Source organism: Papio anubis, chromosome X (genome assembly GCF_008728515.1).
Source record: "Papio anubis isolate 15944 chromosome X, Panubis1.0, whole genome shotgun sequence".
NCBI lineage: Eukaryota > Metazoa > Chordata > Mammalia > Primates > Cercopithecidae > Papio > Papio anubis.
In genome coordinates this window covers 51,820,396-51,845,375 of record NC_044996.1, presented here as the reverse complement: position 1 = coordinate 51,845,375, position 24,980 = coordinate 51,820,396, and the positions used below count along the sequence as shown (strand labels likewise).

At 43.9% G+C, this 24,980-nt stretch overlaps 1 protein-coding gene across 15 annotated transcripts in view; it reads right to left on the bottom strand.

Annotated features, from left to right (window-relative positions):
- Positions 1–24,980, bottom strand: part of TRMT2B (tRNA methyltransferase 2 homolog B) — a 102,099-nt gene that overhangs the window by 51,756 nt on the left and 25,363 nt on the right. For 8 of the 15 annotated variants that reach the window (XM_021932434.2, XM_021932432.2, XM_021932436.2 and 5 more), the window contains 8 exons: positions 23,813–23,890; positions 18,433–18,579; positions 16,946–17,040; positions 16,079–16,293; positions 15,461–15,562; positions 14,264–14,383; positions 13,952–14,051; positions 9,873–11,237 (listed from right to left, as the gene is read on the bottom strand). In XM_021932434.2, the coding sequence (XP_021788126.1) occupies positions 11,111–11,237; positions 13,952–14,051; positions 14,264–14,383; positions 15,461–15,562; positions 16,079–16,293; positions 16,946–17,040; positions 18,433–18,579; positions 23,813–23,890 (984 nt within the window). In that variant the 3' untranslated portion in view covers positions 9,873–11,110. Of the gene's footprint in view, positions 1–9,872; positions 11,238–13,951; positions 14,052–14,263; positions 14,384–15,460; positions 15,563–16,078; positions 16,294–16,945; positions 17,041–18,432; positions 18,580–23,812; positions 23,891–24,980 lie in introns of those variants that run through there. The other 7 variants (XR_002519422.2, XR_002519421.2, XR_002519420.2 and 4 more) reach the window with 3 other exon arrangements.

The following is a 24,980-nucleotide window of genomic DNA, read 5'->3' as shown; positions in this document are numbered from 1 at the left end:
GGCTGCATATGGGAATCACCGGGGAAATTTTACGATTACCAACGCGTATGTCCCACCTCCAGCAATTGTGATGATTCAGTTGGTCTGGGCATGGTCCGCACTTGGAAGTTTGGAAAGATCCCTGGGAGATTTTAATACACATACAAGTTTGGGAACCACAGCCCTAATCAGAGGATCATAACCCTGATTGACTGCAAATTAGAATCACCTTGGGGATCTTTTAAAAATTCAGATACTTCGGCCACACCCCAGACCAATTAAATCAGAATCTCTGGAGGATCAAACCCCAGGAACTAGGAAGTGTTTTAAAAAGCTCCCTCAGGTGATTCCAATGATGTGCAGCCAAGGCTGGAAACCACCATAGTAGGTGAAACTCCAAATCTGAAAGGGCAATGACAAAATTTGCACTCATTGGTTCAGCAACTCTAAGATGAGCCTAATGGAAAGAAGCCCATTCTAGAAGGGCAGTGGGAAGCAGACTGAGGATAACTGTCCTACTTTAATATTAAAATGAGCTCACTTTTCTCTCACATGTATGAGAGTTAATTTTTTTTTTTTTTAAGACGAAGTTTCGCTCTTGTTGCCCAGGCTAGAGTGCAATAGCACGATCTCGGCTCACTGCAACCTCCACCTCCTGGGTTCAAGTGATTCTCCTGCATCAGCCTCCTGAGTAGCTGGGATTACAGGTGCCCACCACCGTGCCCAGCTAATTTTTTGTATTTTTAGTAGAGATGGGGTTTCACCATGTTGGCCAGGCTGGTCTGGAACTTCTGACCTCAGGTGATCCACCTGCCTTGGCCTCCCAAAGTGCTGGGATTATAGGCGTGAGCCACCGCACCCAGCCTGAGAGTTAATTTTATTAACTTAGGCTAGGAATTATAATCTTTCGCTAGGATTACTAGTAACTGATGATACCTAAGCCCTACTTTCTACCATACCCCCCAAAATAATGGCAGAAGGAATGAGAAAGGAGTGCTTTAAAGAAATAAAAGCCTTTGCAAAGGACTGCAAACCAGTGCTCAGAACAGCTGGGTAGGTCTAGAAGAGTAGCAAGCAGAAAGACAAACTATCTGGCCTATGTATTACCCGACTACTGTAGTTACATTTTATCTGCAACCTGGTGTGCACTTTTACTCATCACACCAAACACTGGACTTAGAGACCAAAAATTCAAAGTGATTTTCATCCTTGGCGACACACGAGTCATCTGGAGAGCTTTTAAAATAACAATGCTAGGGCTACTCCCAAAATGAATTAAATCAGAATGTGAAGGGATGACACCCAGGAACTTGTTTTTGAAGGTCTCCAGGTAATATGCAACCAAGGCTGAGAATAGTTGCTCTGAGTCAGTCGTTCCTAAACTTGAATGCACACTAGAATCACCTGAAAGACATATTAAATTAGATTGCCCTAGCCCCAGCGTTTCTGATTCAGTTGGTGGAGAGCCCAAATGTGTGCATTTCTAACAAGTTTCCAGGTGATGCCAAAGCTGCTGGTCCAGGGATCACACTTAGACAGGTAAAACTCGACTACTGGTTCACAACCTTGACTGCATACTAGAATCACCGGGCAGGGTGGACAGTAATTTTTAAAAGACTTATGACTAAGACCCTCCCCAAACCAATTAAATTGGAATCTCTGGGGCCCAGTCATCAATATTTTTTGTATATTTTTGAGACTGGGCCACACACTGTTACCTAGGATGGAGTGCAGTGGTACAATCGTGGCTTACTGGAGCCCCAACCTCCCAGGCCCAAGTAATCCTCCCGCCTCAGCCTCCTGAGTAGCTGGGACTACAGGCACACACCACCATGCCCGGAATTTTTTTTTTGTAGAGATGGAGGTCTCACTATGTTGCCCAGGCTGGTCTCAAACTCCTGAATGCAAGCCGTCCTCCCACCTCAGCCTCCCAAAGTGCTGGGATTACAGGTGTGAGTCACTGTACCCAGCCCAGATCTTGGTTTCTAAACACCATTCTACACTGAAAGGAACCAGGGCTCATTGGAAATGGCTGGTTCCAGGACTGGGGCAAGGAAAATGTAAAGTGACCCTGGGAATCTTGTGCCAGAATCTAAGGAAGTGCTCAAATACTAATGGAGGCATGTTAAGTGACATGAGAGCCAGCTGAAGGGACTCCCACTGGCCAAACTGTAGAAAATTTGAGCATTAAAAGGAAGATAATTGAACTGAACTTAAAACACGGAATTCAAATAAGAAAATCACTGAATCAAGTGATGTTAAAAAAAAAAAAAAAAAAGTGGGGGAAAACAACTTTGCCACTATTGTGCCGGACCACTGTCAACTCCAATTTGGACAGAACCGGGTTCAAGAGGCCGAAGAACAGATCCAGAGACAGCAAACAAGACATGGTGCTTTTTTGTTTGTTTGTTTTTGTTTTAACTGGGGACTTACATTCAGGGAAGAGTCCAGTGGTGATGGGCTGGACGGAACTGCAACCATGTGCAAAAGCATGGGGTTTATATAGCATTTTCACTTAACCCTCCCCCTAACAACCTGCACCTGGCAACCCTCATTTAAACCAAAACAAAGGGCCTCAATTCCTCATATGGCCTGCATTTCATGGGACAGGCCAGGACCTCAGATGTTCCTCACAGATAAGAAATGGATCTCTGGGTTCCCTAGCTGGAAACTCCCTATCGCATTCAAGTGCATCTGCCATACAGGGCCATTCTCAGGATATGCTTCAGTTATTGCTATCAGGTGCATTTACCATATAGTCACCATAGTAATTATTAGGAAGCAATTATTATACTAATTTCTTGCTCTACAAATTGGTATTAAAGGGGAAAGACTTAGGTCTTTACCTGGCTTTTTTGGAGGAACTCTAGTTCATACCCTTGAGATAGGGAAAAGCTCATTTTTATAAAAGAGTGACAGCTGGCTGGGTGCGGTGGCTCACGCCTGTAATCCCAGAAATTTGGGAGGCCGAGGTAGGTGGATAACCTGTGGTCAGGAGTTCAACACCAGCATGGCCAACATGGTGAAATCCCGTCTCTACTAAAAATACAAAATTAGCTGGGCCTGGTGGCAGGTGCATGTAATCTCAGCTACTTGGGAGGCTGAGGCAGGAGAATTGCTTGAACCTGAGAGGCAGAGGTTGCAGTGAGCCGAGATCGTGCCATTGCACTCCAGCCTGGGCAATAAGAGCAAAACTCCGTCTCCAAAAAAAAAAAAAAAAAAAAAAAAAAAAAGTGACAGTTAATAAACACAGATTGATTGACAGAATTAGGAAATCATGGCTTTTCAATCCCCAATTAAACTATTAATTTGCCATCAGTGGGTACACAAAAATAAAATAAAATAAAGAGAAAGTAATTATGTTGTTGAGACAGGGTCTTGCTCTGCCACCCAGGCTGGAGTGCAGTGACACGATCTGATCATGGCTTACTGCAGCCTCTACCTCTCAGGCTCAAGCTAATCTCCTACCTCAGACCCCCACGTAGCTAAAAATACAAGTGTATGCCACCATGCCAAGTTTTCTTTTTTTTTTTTTTTTGATAGAGACCTGGTCTCACCATGTTCCCCGGGCTGTTCTCAAACTCCTATACTCAAGAAATCCTCCCGCTTCAGCCTCCCAAAGTGCTGGGATTACACAGGTGTGAGCTACCGCATCTGACCAAAATAAATTAAAAAATTAAAAAATATTAAATGACTGAGTCAGGAAACAATAATCAATGGATGCTAAAATCTTTAGGGAAGAGGTTGTTGGGAAACAGGATAGTCACATGGCATTAGAGTGACATCCAGTAGCTTTTTTTTTTTTTTGAAATGGAGTTTCGCTTTTGTTGCCCAGGCTGGAGTGCAATAGCACAATCTCAATCTCAGCTCACTGCAACTGCCACCTCCTGGGTTCAAGCGATTCTCCTGCCTCAGCCTCCCGAGTAGCTGGGATTACAGGCGTGCACCACCACACCCAGCTAATTTCTGTATTTTTAGTAGAGATGAGGTTTCACCATGTTGGCCAGGCTGGTCTTGAACTTCTGACATCAGGTGATCCACCTGCCTCAGCCTCCCAGAGTGCTGGGATTACAGGCGTGAGCCACTGCACCCGGCCAACTCCCACAGATTTCTTATTAATTACAAAGAAGAAAATTACATGGAGAGTTCTGAGGGCCATCAACTTAACCATCACCTTTACTACAAGTGAGCAACTGAAATAATGTACCTCCTAATGGGATGCAACATGACGTACATACCAACACTTTAAGTTTTTGGGCTTTTTTTTTGTTGTTGTTGTTGTTGTTGTTGTTGAGACAGGATCTTGCTGTGTCACCCAGGCTGGAGTGCAGTGGCACCATCATGGTTCACTGCAGCCTCAACCTCCTGGGCTCAAGCAATCCTCCCACCTCAGCCTCCTAAATACCTGGGGCTACAGACATGCACCAGCACGTCCAGCTAGCTGTTAAATTTTGGATTTCTTTGAGACAGGGTCTTGCTCTGTCATGCAGGCTGGAGTACAGTGGTAAAACCATGGCTCACTGCAGCCTCCAACTCCCAGGCTCAAGCAATCCTCCTGCCTCAACCTCCAAAAGTAGCTGGAACTACATGTGTGCACCACTGTGCCTGGCTAATTTTTTTTTGTTTCTTTGTGGAGATAGGGTTTTGCCATATTGCCTAGGTTGGAGAAAAAGATTTTAAAACTTTCCTTCATGACACTGTTTCTGAAAAAAAAAAAAAAAAAAGAAAAGAAAAACTTTAAAAACTGATATAAAACCCTTTCACACAGAAAAAAACATATTTTGGTTCTCAAGATTTGGTTCTCTATGTTACCAAGGCTGAGGATGGTCTTGAACTCCTGAGCCTAAGTGATCCCCCTGCCTCCACCTGAGCCACTGCCCACAGATCACTTAAGTATTCTTGTCAAAAATGTGTTTTTGTTTCTTTGTTTTTTTGAGACAGAGTTTCGCTCTTGTTGCCCAGGCTACAGTGCAATGGCACAACCTCCGCCTCCCGGGTTCAAGTGATTCTCCTGCCTCAGCCTCCCGAATAGCTGGGATTACAGGCATGTGCTACCACGCCCAGCTAATTTTGTATTTTTAGTAGAGATGGGGTTTCTCCATGTTGGTCAGGCTGATCTCAAACTCCTGATCTCAGGTGATCCACCTGCCACAGCCTCCCAAAGTGCTGGGATTACAGACGTGAGCCACCATGCCCGGCCATCAAAAATGTTTTAATGTGAGTCTAATCAAGCCACTAGACCTAACTTCAAGTTTACAAGAAATTTAGGTCAAGAAAAAGTTAAACATGAACACAAGTAAACAAAACATCCTGGTTTATCCAGGACTGAGGAGTTTCTCAGGATGTAAGATCAGTGTTCGACCTAGGAGAGTCCTAGACAAACCAGGACAGTTGGTCACCTTAAAATCAGACAAACACATAATGTGGAACAGACCTGGTCTCTAAAAAGTCAGTGCCTTGGGTAAAAAAAAAAAAAAAGTGAGGAGATCATTCTACATTGAGAGAGACTAAAGAGGCCAGACATGGAGGCTCATGCCTGTAATCCCAGTACTCTGGGAGGCCGAGGTAGGTGCATCACTTGAGGTCACGAGTTCAAGACCAGCCTAGCCAACATGGTGAAACCCCATCTCTACTAAAAATACAAAAATTAGCCAGGTGTGGTGGCACATACCTGTAATCCCAGCTACTTGGAAGGCTGAGGCAGGAGAATCACTTGAACTCAGGAGGTAGAGGTTGCAGTGAGCTGAGATTGTGCCACTGCACTCCAGCCTGGGCTATGACAGAGCAAGACCATCTCCCAAAAAAAAGAAAGATACTAAAGAGACACAGACACAACCACCAAATGTAACATGTGAATTGGCCATAAAAAACATTTTGGGGACAGTTGGGGCAATTGAATGTAAAGCAGTTGTACCTTGCCAGACCACAGATGTAAATGAACAATGTCACTAAGTCAATACACTGTTTAATTCAGGTGCCTTATTTTTTTTTTTTTTTTTTAAGACTTTTTTGATAAAGAATGTGATACTCTGGCACTTTGGGAGGCCGAGACAGGCAGATAACTTTAGGTCAGTAGTTTAAGACCAGCCTGGCCAACATAGTGAAACCCCATCTCTACTAAAAATACAAAAAAAAATCAGCCAGGCATGATGGCGCATGCCTATAATCCCAGCTACATGGGAGGCTGAGGCATGAGAATTTCTTGAGCCCAGGAGGTAGAGGTTGCAGTGAACCGAGATTGCACCACTGCACTCCAGCCTGGGTGACAGAGCAAGACTCTCACTCAAAAAAAAAAAAGAAAGAAAAGAGAAAGAAAAAAAGAAAAAGAAAAAGAAGAAAGAAAGGAAGGAAAGGAAAGGAAAGGAAAGGAAAGGAAAGGAAAGGAAAAAGGAAAAAGGAAAAAGGAAAAAGGAAAAGGAAAAGGAAAGGAAAAGGAAAAGGAAAAGGAAAAGGAAAGAAAAAGAAAAAGAATGCAGGCCAGGTGCAGTGGCTCACGCCTGTAATCCCAGCACTTTAGGAGGCCGAGGTGGGTGGATCACCTGAGGTCAGGAGTTCAAGACCAGCCTGGCCAACATGGTGAAACCCCATCTCTACTAAAAATACAAAAATCAGCCCGGTGTGATAGCACGCACCTGTAATCCCAGCTTCTCAGGAGGCTGAGGCAGGAGAAACGACTTGAACCCAGGAGGCGGAGGTTGCAGTGAGCTGAGATTGTGCTGCTGCACTCCAGCCTGGGTGACAGAGTAAGACTCCATCTCAAAAAAAAAAAAAAAAGAAAAAGAAAAAGAATGTGGTACTATGATATATACTTTGGTATAAACTCCTTATCTCCCTGTGAAACATCAGGCAGTCTCCAGACCACACCTCAAGAAGCACTGGACTACATTAGATGACATTAGTGAAGATTAGTGAGGTACTGCTAATTTTCTTAGTTGAACTCATAATATTATGGTTATGTAGAAAAATGTCCTTATGCTTAGAAGATAGATGTATAAGGTATACACGTATCTGTATACCTTATACAGATAGATGAGGTATCTTCATCTAAAGATGAAGAGTTGGCCGGGCGCGGTGGCTCATGCCTGTAATCCCAGCACTTTGGGAGGCCAGGCTGGGAGGATTGCTTGAGCCCAAGAGTTTCAGACCAGCCGGAGCAAGATGGTGAGATCTCATCACTATAGAAAAATTTAAAAATAGACAGGCATGGTGGCAAACACGTGTAGTCCCAGCTACTTGGGAGGCTGAGATAGGAGGATCCCTTGAGCCCAGGAGTTCAAGGTGGCAGTGAGCCATGATAGTGCTACTGCACTACAGCCTGGGTAACAAAGCAAGACCCTGTATTAACAACAACAACAAAAATATGACTCACTGAAGACTTAGATGATTTTTAGCATTTTTAAAGCAATAAAGTACATTTTAATTGAGGTACATACACTGGTTTTTTAGATGTAATGATATTGTACACTTAATAGACTATAGTATAAGCAATGTTTATATGCACTGGGAAACCATAAAATTCATGTTACTTGCTTTATTGAGATATTCACTATGTTGTGGCAATCTGGAACCAAACCCGCAATATCTCTGAGGGTATAACCATAAACAAGTAACAAAATTATGAGGAAGTTGATTTTCCATAGCCAATCCTATATTTATTCATTAAATATTCCTTCAGGGAGGAATATTTAAGTTAAAAACAGAAAGGTGAGTAGAGTTAAGTCAGAAGAGTTAGGGAAAAGAATACTCCAAGCTGAGGAAATAGAATGTGAAAAGGACCAGAATGAAAGAACTTTCTACTTTTCAGGGAAAGGAATCCAATATATCTAGAGAAATGGAGTTCTTCGGATTATGAAGTGGCCTTTGAGCTTCATCAATAATGTTGGACTTTATTTTAAAAGCAATAGGAAGTTGGCTGGGTGCAGTGGCTCACGCCTGTAATCCCAGCATTTTGGGAGGCCGAGGCGGGTGGATCATTTGAGGTCAGCAGTTCGAGACCAGCCTGGTCAACAAGGTGAAACCCTGTCTCTACTAAAAATACAAAAAAAAAAAAAAAAAAAAAAAGACCCAGGCATGATGGCACGCATCTGTTATCCCAGCTACTTGGGAGGCTGGGGCACAAGAATTGCTTGAACCCTGGAGGCGGAGGTTGCAGTGAGCTGAGATTGCACCACTGCACTCTAGCCTGGGTGACAGACTGAGACCCTGTCTCAAAATAACTAACTAAATAAAATAAAAGCAACAGGAAGCCAATGACAGATTTTAAGTAATGGAGAAACATGAGATTTGCATTTTTTCTTAAGAGATAGGATCTTGCTATATTGTCCAGGCTGGTCTTGAACTCCTGGGTTCAAGAAATCCTCCAGCCTCAGCCTCCACAGTAGCTGGTATTTCAGGTGTGTGCCATGGTGCTAGAATGAACTGGGGCAAGAGTGAATACAAGCAGCAACAGTTGGGAAGATGACTATTGCAGCAATAATCTGGAGAGAGATGATGGAAGCCTGCAGGGATGGCGACTTTGTGAAAAATTGGATGGGTCCAATAGTACAGGAGAAGGACTCAGAAGTCATTCCCAGGCTCTGGCTTGGGTGACTGAGTAAATTGTTATATTCATAAAGACTGAGAATAGAGGAGGAAGAACATGTTTAGGGGAAAGATGGAAAGCATTCGACATTAGATTATCGAGTTTGAAGAATCTAGAAGATATCCAAGAGGAAGTTACCTTATAGGTAGTTGGATACAGGAATGAAAAGGAACTCTGTTTTCTGGCTTAAGTGATTGATAGAGATGGTATTGCCATTTGCTGATACAGGGAATAAATGGGAAAAAATGCTTTTTTGAAAATTTCAGTTATAAAAATAATATAACTCATTGCATAAAATTAAAAAATAAGGAAATGAAAAAATTTATGCGACTACCATAAACCAACACTTTGGGAGGCCGAGGCAGGTGGATCACCTGAGGTCAAGAGTTCGAGACCAGTCTGACCAACATGGTGAAACCCCGTCTCTACTAAAAATACAAAAATTAGCTGGGCATGGCGGCGGGCACCTGTAATCCCAGCTACTCAGGAGGCTGAGGCAGGGGAATCGCTTGAACTGGGAGGCGGAGGTTGCAGTGAGCTGAGATCACGCCACTGCACTCCATCCTGTGTGACAGAGTGAGGCTCCATCTCAAAAAATAAAAATAAAATAAATCTTTCTGGCTGCTCCTCCTTGGGCTAGATAATTCTTAGAGATAGCAAGGGTTCAGCTGGAAGAGTTCTTTGATATACAAACTAACCAATTCAGAGCTATATTGCCTCTATCTGGCACGGACACCTCAAGAGACAACATTCCAGTGTCCTAATCACCCCATGGCCAGGTACCAGACAACTAGGGAGCACCCCTATACCTTATTCAAAGTAGCCAATCCTAAACTGTTCACTCTGCCCTGCATTGCCTTTCCCAAGGAAACTCAAGTAACAGCAGTGGCCTAAACCTTCCCCTCTTCTGTCTTCTGCCTCCTGCCTACTCTGGTGTATTTCCCATGTAGCCCTATGTGGCATAATATGTCTCCTGTCTCTAGGACCTGTGAGCATAATAGACTTTGTTTTCCTGAGCCTCTCCTGTGTCTCCTCTTCTGGCTATACCTGACCCACCATCTAAAAAAAGAATAGAAAACATTATATAGTAAGTTTAACAGCCATATTTTTCTAAGAAGGAGGCTTCTCTAGAATGTTTGATTGAGAAGAATTAAAAATACCAGTTAACCAGATATCACTTTGTGAATCAGACAACGCTTACTAAGTTACACATCCTTAGGCCTTTAGATTATCAAAACATAATCTAAATTGTTGGGCAAGTACCTAAGAACAATTCCAGAGTTGATGAAATCATGGACTAGAGAATGTTAAATATAGTCAGTTTTCAATATCCAGTTTATTATGCTATATTAGATTTTGGAGCTTTTGCCTCCACACTACACAGCACAGTTATAGGTATTCAGTCTCTTTGAAAATCTCCTTTCCCTTAGGGTCTCTCCAATAACCAATTCTTCCTCCATTGGTGAGAGTTAATTGGTGCTATTGCTCCTAGGGACAACTACATTTTCTTTTCTTTTTTTTGAGATGGTGTCTTGCTCTGTCACCCAGGCTGGAGTGCAGTGGTGTGATTTCGGCTCACTGCAACCCCCACCTCCCAGGTTCAAGCAATTATCCTGCCTCAGCCTCCCAAATAGCTGGGATTACAGGTGCCCACCACCAGTGATAACTACATTTTCAAGGGGCATTCGAGATGTCTTAAAACCAAGAAAACCCGAAAGAATTAATCTCATCTAATGATCAGTCACCCGGTATTCACTTCATGGCTTACTCTCCTTTAAAAAACTTCGATTGTGTCTGGTTTTAATCCTTAACTACCTCATGAATCCAGAAGTCTTAGAAATATCTAAAAATTGTAGCATCTCTGAGCAAATGCACAGGCTCCAGTCAATGTAAAATTATTACCAGCTGCTAAAAAAAAGGTCATTTGTCCACACCATAAGCAGAATCAAATGGAGGAGACAAGACTATAAACTAAAACCAAGGCTGACAGCAATAGGAAGAAACAGTACAGAACCAGGAGTGGGGGGTGGTCAAACCCAAGCAAACGGGCATGATTGAAAGGGAATCTGAAAACTAAGGTTAAGTCTGCCTTGAGAGGGTGCGGTGGCTCACGCTTATAATCCCAGTACTTTGGGAGGCCAAGGCGGGTGGATCACTTGAGGTCAGGAGTTTGGGACCAGCCTGGCCAACATGGTAAAACCCCGTCTCTACTAAAAATACAAAAATTAGCCAGGCGTGGTGGCACGCACCTGTAATCCTAGCTACTGGGGAAGCTGAGGCACGAGAATCACTTGAACCCGGGAGGCGGAGGTTGCAGTGAGCCAAGATCATGCCACAACACTCAGCCTGGGCAAGAATGAGACTCCATCTCAAAAAAAAAAAAAAAAAGTCTGCCTCAGACCAGAGGCCTACTACATTCTTCCTATTCACAAACCAAAGGTTGGTTTCCACTGTAATGCTCCCGGGGTCTGCAATGTAGCAATATGCCAAACCTGAAAGTTTCTGAAACTTCAGCCTTAACAAATAGCCTGCAGTCTTCTAGGAGGCTGCTTATCGAGTGAAGAGGAGCACCAGCTCACAGTGTGGGGTGTGGGGGAACAAATCCACAGGGACAGCTTGCTGTAGGACAAAGGGCTCGCCTAAGAGCTTCTTAGCAGGGTCTGGAGGACAGCACAGCCTGTAGAAACAGAACATAGCATCAGTTCCCAGGAATAAAAGGAAGAACCCACAGGAATACAATTGCTTAAAATAGAGGCCCTTCCACTGTGTTCCCACAGGCCCCCTGTGTTTCTCTTATACAGCATTTATCTTATTTAATATAACTGTTTTTCTTCACCATCTTCCTTACTGAAGTATAATCTTTTTAAGGGTAGAAATGAAGTAAACACTGCTTAATATTCATTTCTGTGTTCCCAGTATGTGACACAGAATAAGGGTTCAATAAGGGTTAGAGCTGAAAAGCCTGTATGTTTATAAGGCCTTAAGATACATAATCACCAAACTGTTCTAAAAAGGGTTGTAACCACTTTACATCCAAACCAGCAAAGTAGAAGAGTATTTGTTTGCCTGGATAACATTCAATACAGTCATGCATCACTTAACAATGGGGGTACATTCTGAAAATTGCATTGTTAGGCAATTTCTTCATTGTGTGAACATAATAGAGCATACTTACACATACCTAGATGACAGAGCCTACTACACATCTAGGCTATACGCTATAGCCTATTTCTCCTCAGCTACAAATCTGTACAGCATGTTACTGTACTGAATACTGTAGACAACTGTAACACAGTGGTAAGTATTTATGTATCTAAACATTAAAAAGTACTGTAAAAATATAGTAGAAAAACTGGTCAACCTGGACAGCATCGTGAGACTCCATCTCTACAAAATTTTAATTTTAACTGATTTTAAAATTAGTTGGGTGTGGTAGTACATGCCTGTATTTCTAGCTACTCTGGGGGCTGAGGCCAGAGGATCACTTGAAACCAGGAATTCAATACCAGCCTGGGCAGCATAGCGAGACTCTGTCTTTACCAAAAAATAAAAAATAAATAAACTAAGGTCCAGACATGCTGGCTCATGCCTGAAATCCCAGCACTTTGGAAGGCTGAGGTGAGAGGATTGCTTGAGCTCAGGAGTTCGAGACCAGCTGGGGCCACATGACAAAACCCTGTCTCTACAAAAAACACAAAAACTAGCTGGGCATGGTGGCTCACACCTGTAGTGCCAGCTACTCAGGAGGCTGAGGCGGGAAGATGGCTTAAGCCCAGGAGATAGAGGTTGCAGTGAGCTGAGATCACACCACTGTACTCTAGCCTGGGACAGGATCATCAATATCACTGTTTTGTACCTCCACATCTCGTCCCACTAGAAGGTCTTCAGGGGCAATAACATACATGGAGCTGTTATCTCCTGTGATAACAATGCCTTCTTCTGGAATACCTCCTGAAGGATCTGCCTGAGGCTGTTTTACAGTTAACTTTAAAAAAATAAGTAGAAGGACTATCTGCTAAAATAATAAAAGTACAGTATAGTAAGTATATAAACCAGTAACACAGTCATTTATTATCAAGTATTATGTACTATAGATAACTACACGTACTTAATTTTATAAGTGCTGATGCTGGTGTAAACAAACCTACTGACAGCACAATAAATTTGTTTACACCAGCATGACCACAAACATGTAAGGAACCCATGTGCTAAAACGTTACAACAGCTATGATGTCACTAGGCCATAGGAATTTTTCAGCTCCATTATAATTTTTTTTTTTTTTTTTGAGACGGAGTCTTGCTCTATCACCCAGGCTGGAGTGCAGTGGCACAATCTTGTCTCATTGCAACCTCCACCTCCTGGATTCAAGCGATTCTCCTGCCTCAGTCTCCCAAATAGCTGGGATTACAGGCACGCATGACCACCACACCCGGCTAATTTTTGTATTTTAGTAGAGATGGGGTTTCACTATGTTGGCCAGGCTGGTCTTAAACTCCTGACCTCAAGTGACCCTCCCGCCTCAGCCTTCTGAAGTGCTGGGATTACAGGCGTGAGCCATCGTGCCCGGTCAGCTCCATTATAATCTTATGGGACCAACATCATATATGCAGTCCATTGTTGACTGAAATGTTATTATGTGACACAAGACTGTAGTTTAGATAGCATTGTCCCATTATAATCAAAAACACAACAAAAATATTCCCTATCACATCTACAATGGAACATTTTCTTATCCAATATAATAAGCAAAAGGAAATGAGTATTAGAAGGAGAGGGACAGAATTATTTTTATACATGGTGATCATATGGTCAGCTGCCACAACAATGTGAGAACCAACTAAAAAATGAATAAAACTAATAATAGAGTAAGGTAGCTGTACACCAGATTGGCAATAACTAATTGGAAAATGTCATGAAGGCTGAGCATGGTGGCTCACACCTGTAATCCTAACACTCCCGGGTTCAAGCGATTCTCCTGTCTCAACCTCCCAAGTAGCTGGGATTACAGGCACACAAACCATGCCTGGCTAATTTTCTGTATTTTTATAGTAGACATGGGGTTTCACTGCGTTGCCCAGGCTAGTCTTGAACTCCTGAGCTCAAGCAATCCACCCATCTCGGCCTCCTAAAGTGCTAGGATTACAGGCGTGAGCCACCACACCCGGCTGACACATTCTTAAATTTTGCACCCAAACTAAGTACTTGACTTGCCTCATTCCTGACCCAGCACTGTAATTGAGTCTTGAAGGTGGTATTTTTTTTTTTTGGTTTCTGTTTCTTTACACTTCTCATGACTTGAAAGCTCAAATCACTTTCCAACTGTGTGCACGATAAGCATGAATGACTTTGATAATCAGAACAAAAAATTTTAAACAGAAGTCAAGACTTACTCAATGACATTCCTAGTGGATTCACCATGGAGCTTGCAGGAAACAAAAACTAGCGTGCGGATGGCCCTGCAGTTTCGAATGGCTTGAATCACCTTGTAATCTGAAGGAAGAAATACCTTGCTATTAGTATAATTAACTACTATGGTCTCTGTTATCACAAACCTCCAACTGACCAGAACTCAGGATTGATTAGAAATAGAGGGGAAACAGGTTCAGAGCCAGCCCACTGAAAGTACCCATAGCATGGTGTGGAAAAGAAGAACCAAAGTGGTGGATAATACTGGGAACATCAAAATAGCTGTTCATCCTTACGCAGTCCGGCACGGGCTGGGTTCACCACAGCAACAACTGACTGTCCATCTTCCTTTGACTTTAGTAGCCCTGGCAAAATCTTCTCTGCTCGACCAGTGTGAAATTCAGAGTTGGTGATGCCTATGGAAGACAGGCCCACATGACATAACTCAAGCCCAGCAGTGGGGGAAAGCTTCAGCTTCACAGAAATGCACAGGAGCCAAGGGCTCTGCCATCTTCCCTTTGGATCTAGCATCACTCCAAGTAACAAGGAAAGAAGTGCTTTTGGACAGACCCGCTTCATTTTTTCCAAAGTACTTTCCCTTAGAATATCTCAGTAAGCCTTTCAGCTTGAGCAACTAGTGTTTACACTTTTTTTGTCTCTTGCGATGGAGTCTCGCTCTGTTGCCCAGACTGGAGTGCAGTGGCGCGATCTCGGCACACTACAACCTCCACCTCCAAGGTTCAAGCAATTCTCTGCCTCACCCTCCCGAGTAGCTTGGATTATAGGCACCTGCCACCACGACCGGCTAATTTTTGTATTTTTAGTAGAGACAGGGTTTTACCATCTTGGCCAGGCTGGTCTTGAACTCCTGACCTTGTGATCCACCCGCCTCAGCCTCCCAAAGTGCTGGAATTACAGGTGTGAGCCACCATGCCTGCTATTTTACAACTTTACAACTCACATAGCGTGCAAGGACCTATACCAAGACGAGAATCTTGACTTTTGCTCAAGTGCTCTTCCTGCCATATCAGACATTTTCACCAAATGCCTCAGGAGCATTCTGGAGGTGAAGTAGTGGGAGCAAGATGATCTATTTTCTATATTGCAGTTTGACAGAAGACTGTGTTTGAAGAAAAGATTTTGTTGCTTAAAATATAGGTTTGAAACCTATTGTATTATGCTATAAGGCCTCATGAGTCTAATGTCAAGGAGATTCTTCTATTCTGTCCAAAGTTTTGCAACTTTTCTTCCTATCAGCTAGACATGTACCTTCCTTTAGGCTCCTCTTCTGGATAGGAAAAGCGTTAGATATTGGTACTTATTCCAGAAAACCATGAGGATCTATTCCAGAAAACCATTCTGACCACTCCAGAATTCCCTCCCTTCCTCCCTGTGGGTCAGGGATACAGTAGTTGTCCTTTCCCACACAATTCTTTCCATAGCACGGAAACAACTGCATCCCTTAATTTCTACACAGACTGTAAACTGTGTACCATTGAAGGCTGCAGTCCATCTTGCATCCTCCACTGCCTGCTCCACCAATTCAATCCCGAGGACCTGAGATGTATGCTGAGCCAGAGAGAGGCCAATCACACCTGAAGAAGTAAAAGAGAAGAAGGAGGCAGCATTTTAGGGTTTGGGTGTGGTAGTTTGTTTGTTTTTTGTTTTGTCTTTTTTTGTTTGTTTGTTTGTTTGTTTGTTTTAAACAGGGTCTCACTCTGTAGCCAAGGCTGGAGTGCAATGGCACACAGTTCACTGCAGCCTCGACTTCCCGGGCTAAAGCAATCCTCCTGTCTCAGCCCCCCGAGTAGCTAAGACTACAGGCTCATGCCACTATGCCCAGCTAATTTTTAATTTTTTTGTAGAGATGGGGTCTCACTATGTTGCCCAGGCTGGTCTCTAACTCCTGGGCTCAACCAATCCTCCTGCCTTGCCTCACAAAGTGTTGGGATAACAGGCATGAGCAACCACACTTGGCTGCAATTTTAGGGTTTTAGACCAATAAGATTACGCCTGCACCACTACCACTACCTCTCCCTGACCACCTCTGCAAGCTACAAGGGCCCTGGGAGCTGAGCAGCATGCAGATTCTGCCCTGGGCTTCCACTTGCCAGTTCCACAGCAGATGTCAAGAAGGATGGTGTCAGAGTTCACTCCAGTCAGCTCCCCCACAGTCCGATACAGCATCTCTGCACCAGCAGTGTTAATCTGGAAAAAGGCATCTGGAGAGATGCGGATCTTCAAGCTCAGAAGTTCTTCAAAGATGTAGGGTTCCCCAAACAGAAGCTGATAGGGAGACTGCTGATGGCTACAACGGGTCATGGTACTGGAAAAGAATAAAAGAAGAAAGCATCTTGAGCTGCACGTGGTGGCTCACACCTGTAATCCCAGCACTTTGGGAGGCCGAGGCGGGGGGATCACCTAAGGTCAGAAGTTTGAGACCAGCCTGGCCAACATGGTGAAACCCCATCTCTACTGAAAATCCAAAAATTAGCCAGGTGTGGTGGTACATGCCTTTAATCCCAGCTACTCAGGAGGCTGCAGTAGAAGAATCACTTGAACTCAGGAGGTGGAGGTTGCAGTGAGCCAAGATTGCACTACTGTCCTCCAGCCTGGGTAACAGAGCGAGACTCAGTCTCAGAAAAAAAAAGAAAAAAAATAAAAAGAAAGCATCTTGAAATGGCAGACCATCACATCACTAGTGGTTGGGTAGACAGGGAGGCCCCAGCATCTCAGCTAGGAGACACAGTCCCTGCCATGGCCCTGAGAGCTCTGCAAGGGTTTCCCCGTCAGGGGATGAAAGTCCATGTGGACACTCTCACATCTACATTCTGGCCTGTGTTCCCAGACCCGGCTGGTGTACAAGGGCCAGAACCATTTAGCCAATATCCTCCACCATCAATCAGCAACCCTGCATTGGCAATCCATAAACCAAGGGTCTGGCAAGCCATCAGCCTATTTGGCTGTCCCAGGTTTACCTTTCCTGGAAGTAAAGTGAGGTCAAGTCACAGGCTGCTCCAGGACCTCTGATGAAAAATTCCTTTACAGTCTCCTTCTGAACATGGAGCTCCTCCTGCCCAGACCACAAAATTGGTAGTTAAGCAAAGACTCATCTCTAACAAATTTTCTCTCTAAGCTCTATAGTAATCAGCCCTGCAGTAATCAGACACGAAGACATTTCACAAATCTTATTATAAATAACACTTAACATAAAGCAGGTCAGACATGATGGTTCTTGCCTATAATCCCAGCACTTTGAGAGGCTGAGGTAGGAGGACTGCTTGAGCCCAGGAGTGTAAGACAAGCGTAGGTAACATAGCAAGATCCTGTCTCTACAAGCAATCAAAAAGGCTAGGAGTGGTGGTTCACACCTGTAATCCCAGCACTTTGGAAGGCCAAGGCAGGCAGATCAGTTGAGGTCAGGAGTTCGACACCAGCCTGGCCAACATGGTGAAACTCCGTCTCTACTAAAAATACAAAAATTAGCCAGGTGTGCTGGCACGTGCCTGTAATCCCAGCTACTTGGGAGACTGAGTCAGGAGAACTGCTTGAACCAGGGAGGCGGAGGTTGCAGTGAACTGAGATCATGCCATTGCACTCCAACCTGGGCGAAGAAGCGAGACTGTCTCAAAAAAAAAAAAAAAAAAAAAATTAGCCAGGTGTGGTGATGTATGCCTGTAGTCCCAGTTACTTAAGAGGCTGAGGTAGGAAGACTGCTTGAGCCCAGGAGTTTGAGGCCACAGTGAGCTATGATTGCACCATTGCACTCCAATCTGGGCAACAGAGCAAGACACTGTCTCAAAAAATAAAAATAAAAAACAAAATTCTTACATAACTACAGAGAGCCTAAGTATTAGCTTGATACCAGGATATACTGCCAATAAACCGTGTAGGAACAATAGGGTTAAAAACACCAGGCGTCAAAGGGCCTGGGTTCAAATCCTAGCTTTGCTATTTACTGATTCTTTAACCTTGGGTATTTCTATGCCTCCATTTCCTCAGGTGTAAAATGAGGGTGACAATCTCTCTCCTCCTGCCTACCTTACAAGTTTGTTGAGATGATCATATAAGTATAGGAATGTTTTAACACAGGTATGTTTGAAAGCACCAAGTGCATGACAAATGTAAAGTACTATTTGGGTTATGAAATTCTCTGACATTGCAGTCTCTATTGTGAACTGGCATTTGGATTTGGAAGAGCAACTACTACCATGGGCAAAGTTCTTGTGAAATTACTTGGGAGTTCTCACATAGCCTAGCTACAGTCTCTGTGGTTTGATTATGCGAGCAGTATGGTTAAATAGTATCCTTGCCATCTTCTCCTCATCTCTAACTCCTCTCCCCAATCAACACAAATACTCTGTGGATGTACAGTTTCTGCTATATGCCCTGAAACTTCAAAAAAAACAATTACAGTAATAGTAGTAGTAAAAGTGATGGTTGCTTAACATCTTGTGAGGCTCACCTGACTTAATTTCTGGGGATGGAAAGTGATGATAGCCATTGTGTGCCCTTGGCTATTGGTGCGGACTATGAGCTCACGCCAGTATCCACCTTCATGAAATACAAGGCAGGGCTCCAATGGAGACTGTCGAAGGAATACTTCATAGTACTAGGAAGAGAACCAAATTATTACACAAGCAAAACTAGCAAGTTTCACAGCTGATTATTCATGCTAGGTGATGGTTTGCGGCTACACTGTGTCCCCCAAAAACTCCTATGTTGAAGCCTTAACCACCAGTACTCAAAATGTGTCTATATTTTGAGACAGGGCCTTTAAATAGGTGATTTAGTTAAAATGAGGCCGTTAAGGCAGGACTTAATCCAATCTCACTGATGTCTTTTTTTTTTTTTGAGACGGAGTCTCACTCTGTTGCTCAGACTGGAGTGCAGTCGCATGGTCTCGGCTCACTGCAACCTCTGCCTCCCGGGTTCAAGCAATTCTCCTGCCTCAGCCTCCTGAGTAGCTGGGATCACAGATGCCCATCACCTAGCCTTGCTAATTTTTGTATTTTTAGTAGACACAAGGTTTCATCATGTTGGCCAGGCTGGTTGCGAACTCCTGACTTCAGGTGATCCTCCCGCCTTGGCCTCCCAAAGTGCTGGGATTACAGGTGTGAGCCACCGCACCATGCCTGCTGTCTTTGTAAGAGAAAATGTGGACACACAGAGACACCAAGGTTGGGTACACAAAGAAAAAGACCATGTGACATAGCAAGAAGGTGTCTATACAAGCCGAGGAGAGAGGCCTCAGCAGAAACCAAACCAGCAGAGACTCTGATCTTAGACTTTTAGCTTTCAGACAAGGAGGAAATAAATTTCTTTAAGCCACTCAGTCTGCCGTATTTTGTAATGGCAGCCCTTGCAGACAAATACAGTGATATAAGAAACATGATTAGGACGGGCGCGGTGGCTCAAGCCTGTAATCCCAGCACTTTGGGAGGCCGAGAGGGGCAGATCACGAGGTCAGGAGATCGAGACCATCCTGGCTAACATGGTGAAACACCATCTCTACTAAAATACAAAAAAAAATTAGCCGGGTGTGGTGGCGGGCGCCTGTAGTCCCAGCTACTCGGGAGGCTGAGGCAGGAGAATGGCGTGAACCCGGGAGGCGGAGCTTGCAGTGAGCTGAGATCCGGCCACTGCACTCCAGCCTGGGTGACAGAGCGAGACTCGGTCTCAAAAAAAAAAAAAAAAAAAGAAACATGACTGACCGGGCACAGTGGCTCAAACCTGTAATCCTAGCACTTTGAGAGGCCAACGTGGGAGGACTGCTTATGTCCAGGAGTTCAAGACCACCTGGACAACATGGCCTGTCTACAAAAAATTAAAAAAATAGGCTGGGTGCAGTGGCTCAAGCCTATAATCCCAGCACTTTGGGAGTCCAAGGCGGGTGGATCACTTTGAGGTCAGGAGTTGAGACCAACTGGGCCAACATGGCAAAACCACTTCTCTACTAAAAATACAAAATTTAGCCAGGCATCAGGGTGGGCGCCTGTAATCTCAGCTACTCGGAAGGCTGAGGCAGGAGAACTGCTTGAACCCAGGAGGCGGTTGCAGTGAGCCAAGATCATGCCACTGCACTCCAGCCTAGGCAACAGAGACTCCATCTCAAAACAACAACAACAACAACAACAACAACAATTAGCCAGGCATGGTGACACACGCCTGTAGCCCCAGCTACTTGGGAAGCTGGGGTGGGAGGATGGCCTGAGCCCAGGTGGTCAAGGCTGCAGTGAGCCAAGATCTTACCACTGCACTCCAACCTGGGCAACAAAGTGAGACTCTGTCTCAGAAAAACAAAAAAGAAAGATTCATGATTCTTGCCCTGTGACTTTACAGAGGATGCTATCAATTACATTCCGAACTGTAGGCTCCATGAAGCGAGTTGTTTCCTTAGTCTGACATATGTGTTCAATAAATATTATTGAAAAATTGTATGAATGACTGAACAGGAAAGGTATTCTTACTTAGAACTCCAATTTATTTACGGAAAATAATCTTCCCTTTCTGTGAATTCCTAATGTATTACTAAGCTGCTATGATTCCACTCTTACTTTTAATGTCCTGATATAAGCACATCATTTCTATATTTCTTCATATAACCGAGTACCAACTATATTATAGCTTAGTCAGATCCTCCATTTCCTCCTGGTATATACAAGTCAAATGCAATCCTGATTTAGTTGTTATGATCTCAAAAATCCTAAAAGCCAATTGCTGCCATAACAGGAAACACCATCTGATTTACTAGGTCCTTTTGTTCTCACAATGCATGTGTTCTGGGTCCAGTGTATTTACAAACAAACCACAAATTATGTAGTAAAGGGGGAATTATACCACAAAACAGCGCTACCTGAGAGGTAAGATCAATTAAGGTTGTACCTGATCACTTTTGCTATAATTTCACATAAGATATCCTTGATTTTTACTCAACATAGTTTTCAAATTTTAAGGTTGGTGATTTAAAGAAAGCCTAGTTCCACTGGGCGTGATGCCTCCTGCCTGTAATCCCAGCACTTTGAGAGGCCGAGGTGGGCAGATCATTTGAGGTCAGGGGTTCAAGACCAGCCTGACCAACATGGCAAAACCCCGTCTCTACTAAAAATACAAAATTTAGCCAGGTGTGGTGGCGGGCACCTGTAATCCCAGCTACTTGGGAGGCTGAGGAGGAAGAATCGCTTGAACCTGGGAGGTGGAGGTTGCAGTGAGCTGAGATTGTGCCACTGCACTCCAGCCTAGGCAAGAGTGAGACTCAATCAAAAGAAAAATAAAAGAAAAGAAAAGAGGAGAGGAGAAGAGAGGAAAGGAGGAGGAAGAAAGGGAGGGAGGGAAAGAAAGAGAGACAGAGAGAGAGAGAGAGAGAAGAAAGGGAGGGAGGAAAGCAAGGAAAGAAAGAAGAGATGGAGAGGAAAGAAGAAAGACTAGTTCAACTGTTGTTTACTGGCTGGTTAGAAAGGAATGCTTTTTGGAAGCAAAAAATATCATATAAAGCCTGGTGCAGTGGCTTTCGCCTATAATCCCAGCATTCTAGGAGGCCAAGGTGGGTGGGTGGATCACTTGAGGTCAGGAGTTCGAGACCAGCCTGGGCAACATGGTGAAACTCCTTCTTTACTAAAAATACAAAAATCAGCCAGGCATGGTGCCGCACACCTGTAATCTCAGCTACTCAGGAGGCTGAGCAGGAGAATCGCTGGAACCCAGGAGGTGAAAGTTGCAAGGAGCCGAGATCACACCATAGCACTCCAGCCTGGGTGATAGAACAAAACTCTGTCTCCAAAAAAAAAAAAAAAAATTCATATAGGCTCTGGAAGGATGGCAATTGAAAAACTGAGCTTGACCTAAAGGATAATGGGTAAATATGAAGTACAGCTTCTCCCCTGTATGACCTAGGGCCTTGGTTTCTTCATTGTAAGATGGAAACTGAAACTCCTATTCTTATATGGGAATGCTTAAGTAAGTATTAAGATTAAAGGGAACTTCTGGTTAAAATAACAGAATATTCCACCTAAAACGCCTACTAAATGAAAGTCCTACTAAATCCTACTAAAATGAAACAAAGGGATTAAAAAGGCATAAGCTTATTTAGGTTCATTGTTTCCAACAATTCTCCCTTCTCTCTCCTGCACCATCATTGCCTTCGCTCTGTACTGGATCATTCCCATCAATATACTATCAGATTGCTTTTACTCTCCCATTTTAAGCAGAAAAAAAGAGGAATCTTCTTGACCCTATATTCCCCAACTCTGCTCCTCTTTGTCATAAAACTCATCACAAGAACTGAGCCTATTCACTGCCTCCCATTCTTCTACTCACCCAGCTGAATCAGGTCACTACTACTCTGCGAGAACAGTTCACATTAACCTGGTCACATAACATGACCTCCTTGTTATGAAGTCCAATGGTTAACTTTAAGTCCTCACTTCCTTGACCTATCAGCAAGCATTGGGCACAGGTGAAAAGCCACTCCTTCTCTGTTTACTTTCTTCCTCTGGCTCCCAGGGAAACCTTACTCCTGTTTCTTTCTTTTTTTTTTTTTTTTGAGAAGGAGTCTCACTCTGTTGCCAGGCTGCAGTGCAGTGGTACAATCTCGGCTCACTGCAACCTCTGCCTCCCAGGTTCAAGCGATTCTCCCGCCTCAACCTCCTGAGTAGCTGGTACTACAGGCAAGCGCAAACAAGCCCAGCTAATTTTCGTGCTTTTTTTTGTTTTTTGTCTTTTTTTAGTAGAGACAGGGTTTAACCATATTGGTCAGGCTGGTCTTGATCTTCTGACCTTGTGATCGGCCCACCTTGGCCTCCCAAAGTGCTGGGATTACAGGCGTGAGCCGACTCCTGTTTCTTACAACCTCACTGACTGTCCCTTCTCAGTCTCCTTTACTGGTTCTTCCTCTTCTTCCAAACCTCTTAAAATGGGAGTGCCCCAGGGATTGGTCCCTGTTCCTCTTCACTTTTCTATCTACTCTCACTCCCTTGGTGATCTCTTGCCAGCCTCATAATTTTAAATGACATCTACATGCTAACAATTCCTGGATTTCTCTCTCTTGAACTTCAGTCTAATATAGCCAACTAACTACTTAACATATCCATTCAGATGTTTAATAGGCACCTCAAATACAACATGACCAAAACTGAACTACTCATCTCCTCCAACCCAAATCTGCTCTACCAGTCTTTCCAGTCTCAGTTGACAGTAACTTCATTCTTCCGCTTGCTCTACACAAAACACCGGGGGCCATTTTTTTCATTTTTTTATATTAAGGTATAATTGATACATAAAATTTGCACCTGTTTTTATGTATATATTTTGATGAGCCTGGACATATACATATACTTGGGCATATACATATACCAACCCCCACCAGCCAAGGTACTAAACACATTCATTACCTCCAAAAAATGTCCTTGTTGGAGCCATTTTTTACTTCTCTTTATTTTTTTGAGACAGAGTCTTGCTCTTGTCACCCAGGCTGGAGTGCAATGGCATGGTCTAGGCTCACTGCAACCTCCGCCTCCTGGATTCAAGCGATTCTCCTGCCTCAGCCTCCCCAGTAGCTGGGATTACAGGTGCCCACTACCACATCCAGCTAATTTTTGTATTTTTAGTAGAGATGGGGCTTCACTATGTTACTATGTTGGCCAGGCTGGTCTCGAACTCCTGACCTCAGGTGATCTGCCCAACTCAGCCTCCCAAAGTGCTGGGATTACAGGTGTGAGCCACCGCACCCAGTCACTTCTCTCTGTCTCTTATACCTCTCATTCAATCCATCAGGAAATCCTGTTGTTCTAGCCTCAATGTATATCCATCTCCACTGTTACTACTGATTGATCTACATCATCTCTCACCTGGATTACTGCTGCACAGCTTCCCTCAATTGGTCTCCCTGCTTCTATCCAACCATGCCACCACCAATAATCCATTCCCTACACAACAACCAGAGTGATCATTAAACCATATCATGACATTCCTCCTTCACCCCATCAAAATCTCTGACGGTTCTCCATTTCATTCAGAATGATGTGGTTTGGCTCTATGTCCTCACCCAAATCTTATCTCGAACTGTAATCCCCACACATTGGGGGAGTGGCCTGGTGGAAGGTGATTGAGTTATGGGGGCGGACTTCCCCTTGCTGTTCTGGTGATGGAGTTCTCACAGGATATGGTTGTTTGTTAAGTGTGTGGCACTTCCCCCTTCTTCTGTCTCCTGCTTCACCATAGTAAAATGTGCTTGCTTCCCCCTCCACCATGATAGTGTGTTCTGAGGCTTCCCCAGGCATGTGGAATTGTGGGTCAATTAAACCTCTTTTCTTCATAAATTACCCAGTCTCAGGAAGTTCTTTACACCAATGTGAGAAGAGACTAATACACAGAATAAAAGCCAAAGTCACTACCATTAACTCTCACCTCATCTTCTACTATTCTTCCTCTCATTTGCCTGGGTCTACTGTCAGTTCCTCCAAAAAGCCAGCCACACTCTCGTCTTGAGGTCTTTGCAATAGCTCTTTCTTTTGCCTAAAATGCTTTTCCCTCAGACCTTTGCATGGCTAACACCCTCACTTCCTTTAAGTCCTTATTCCAGGGTTTCTCAACATCAGCACTACTGACATTTGGGGGCAGAAAATGCTTTATTGGCCAGGTGCAGTGGTTCATGCCTATAATCCCAGCACTTTGGGAGGCTGAGGTGGGCAGATCACACGGTCAGGAAATCAAGACCATCCTGGTTAACACGGTGAAACCCTGTCTCTACTAAAAATACAAAAAATTAGCTGGGCATGGTGGCGGGCGCCTGTAGTCCCAGCTACTCAGGAGGCTGAGGCAGGAGAATGGTGTGAATCTGGAAGGCAGAGCCTGCAGTGAGCCGAGATCGCACCACTGCACTCCAGCCTGGGCGACAGAGCAAGACTCCGTCTCAAAAAAAAAAAAAAAAAAAAAAAGAAAAGAAAAGAAAAGAAAATGCTTTATTGTAGGGGGCTGATCCATACACTGTAGGATCTTTCATTTTTTAGAGACAGA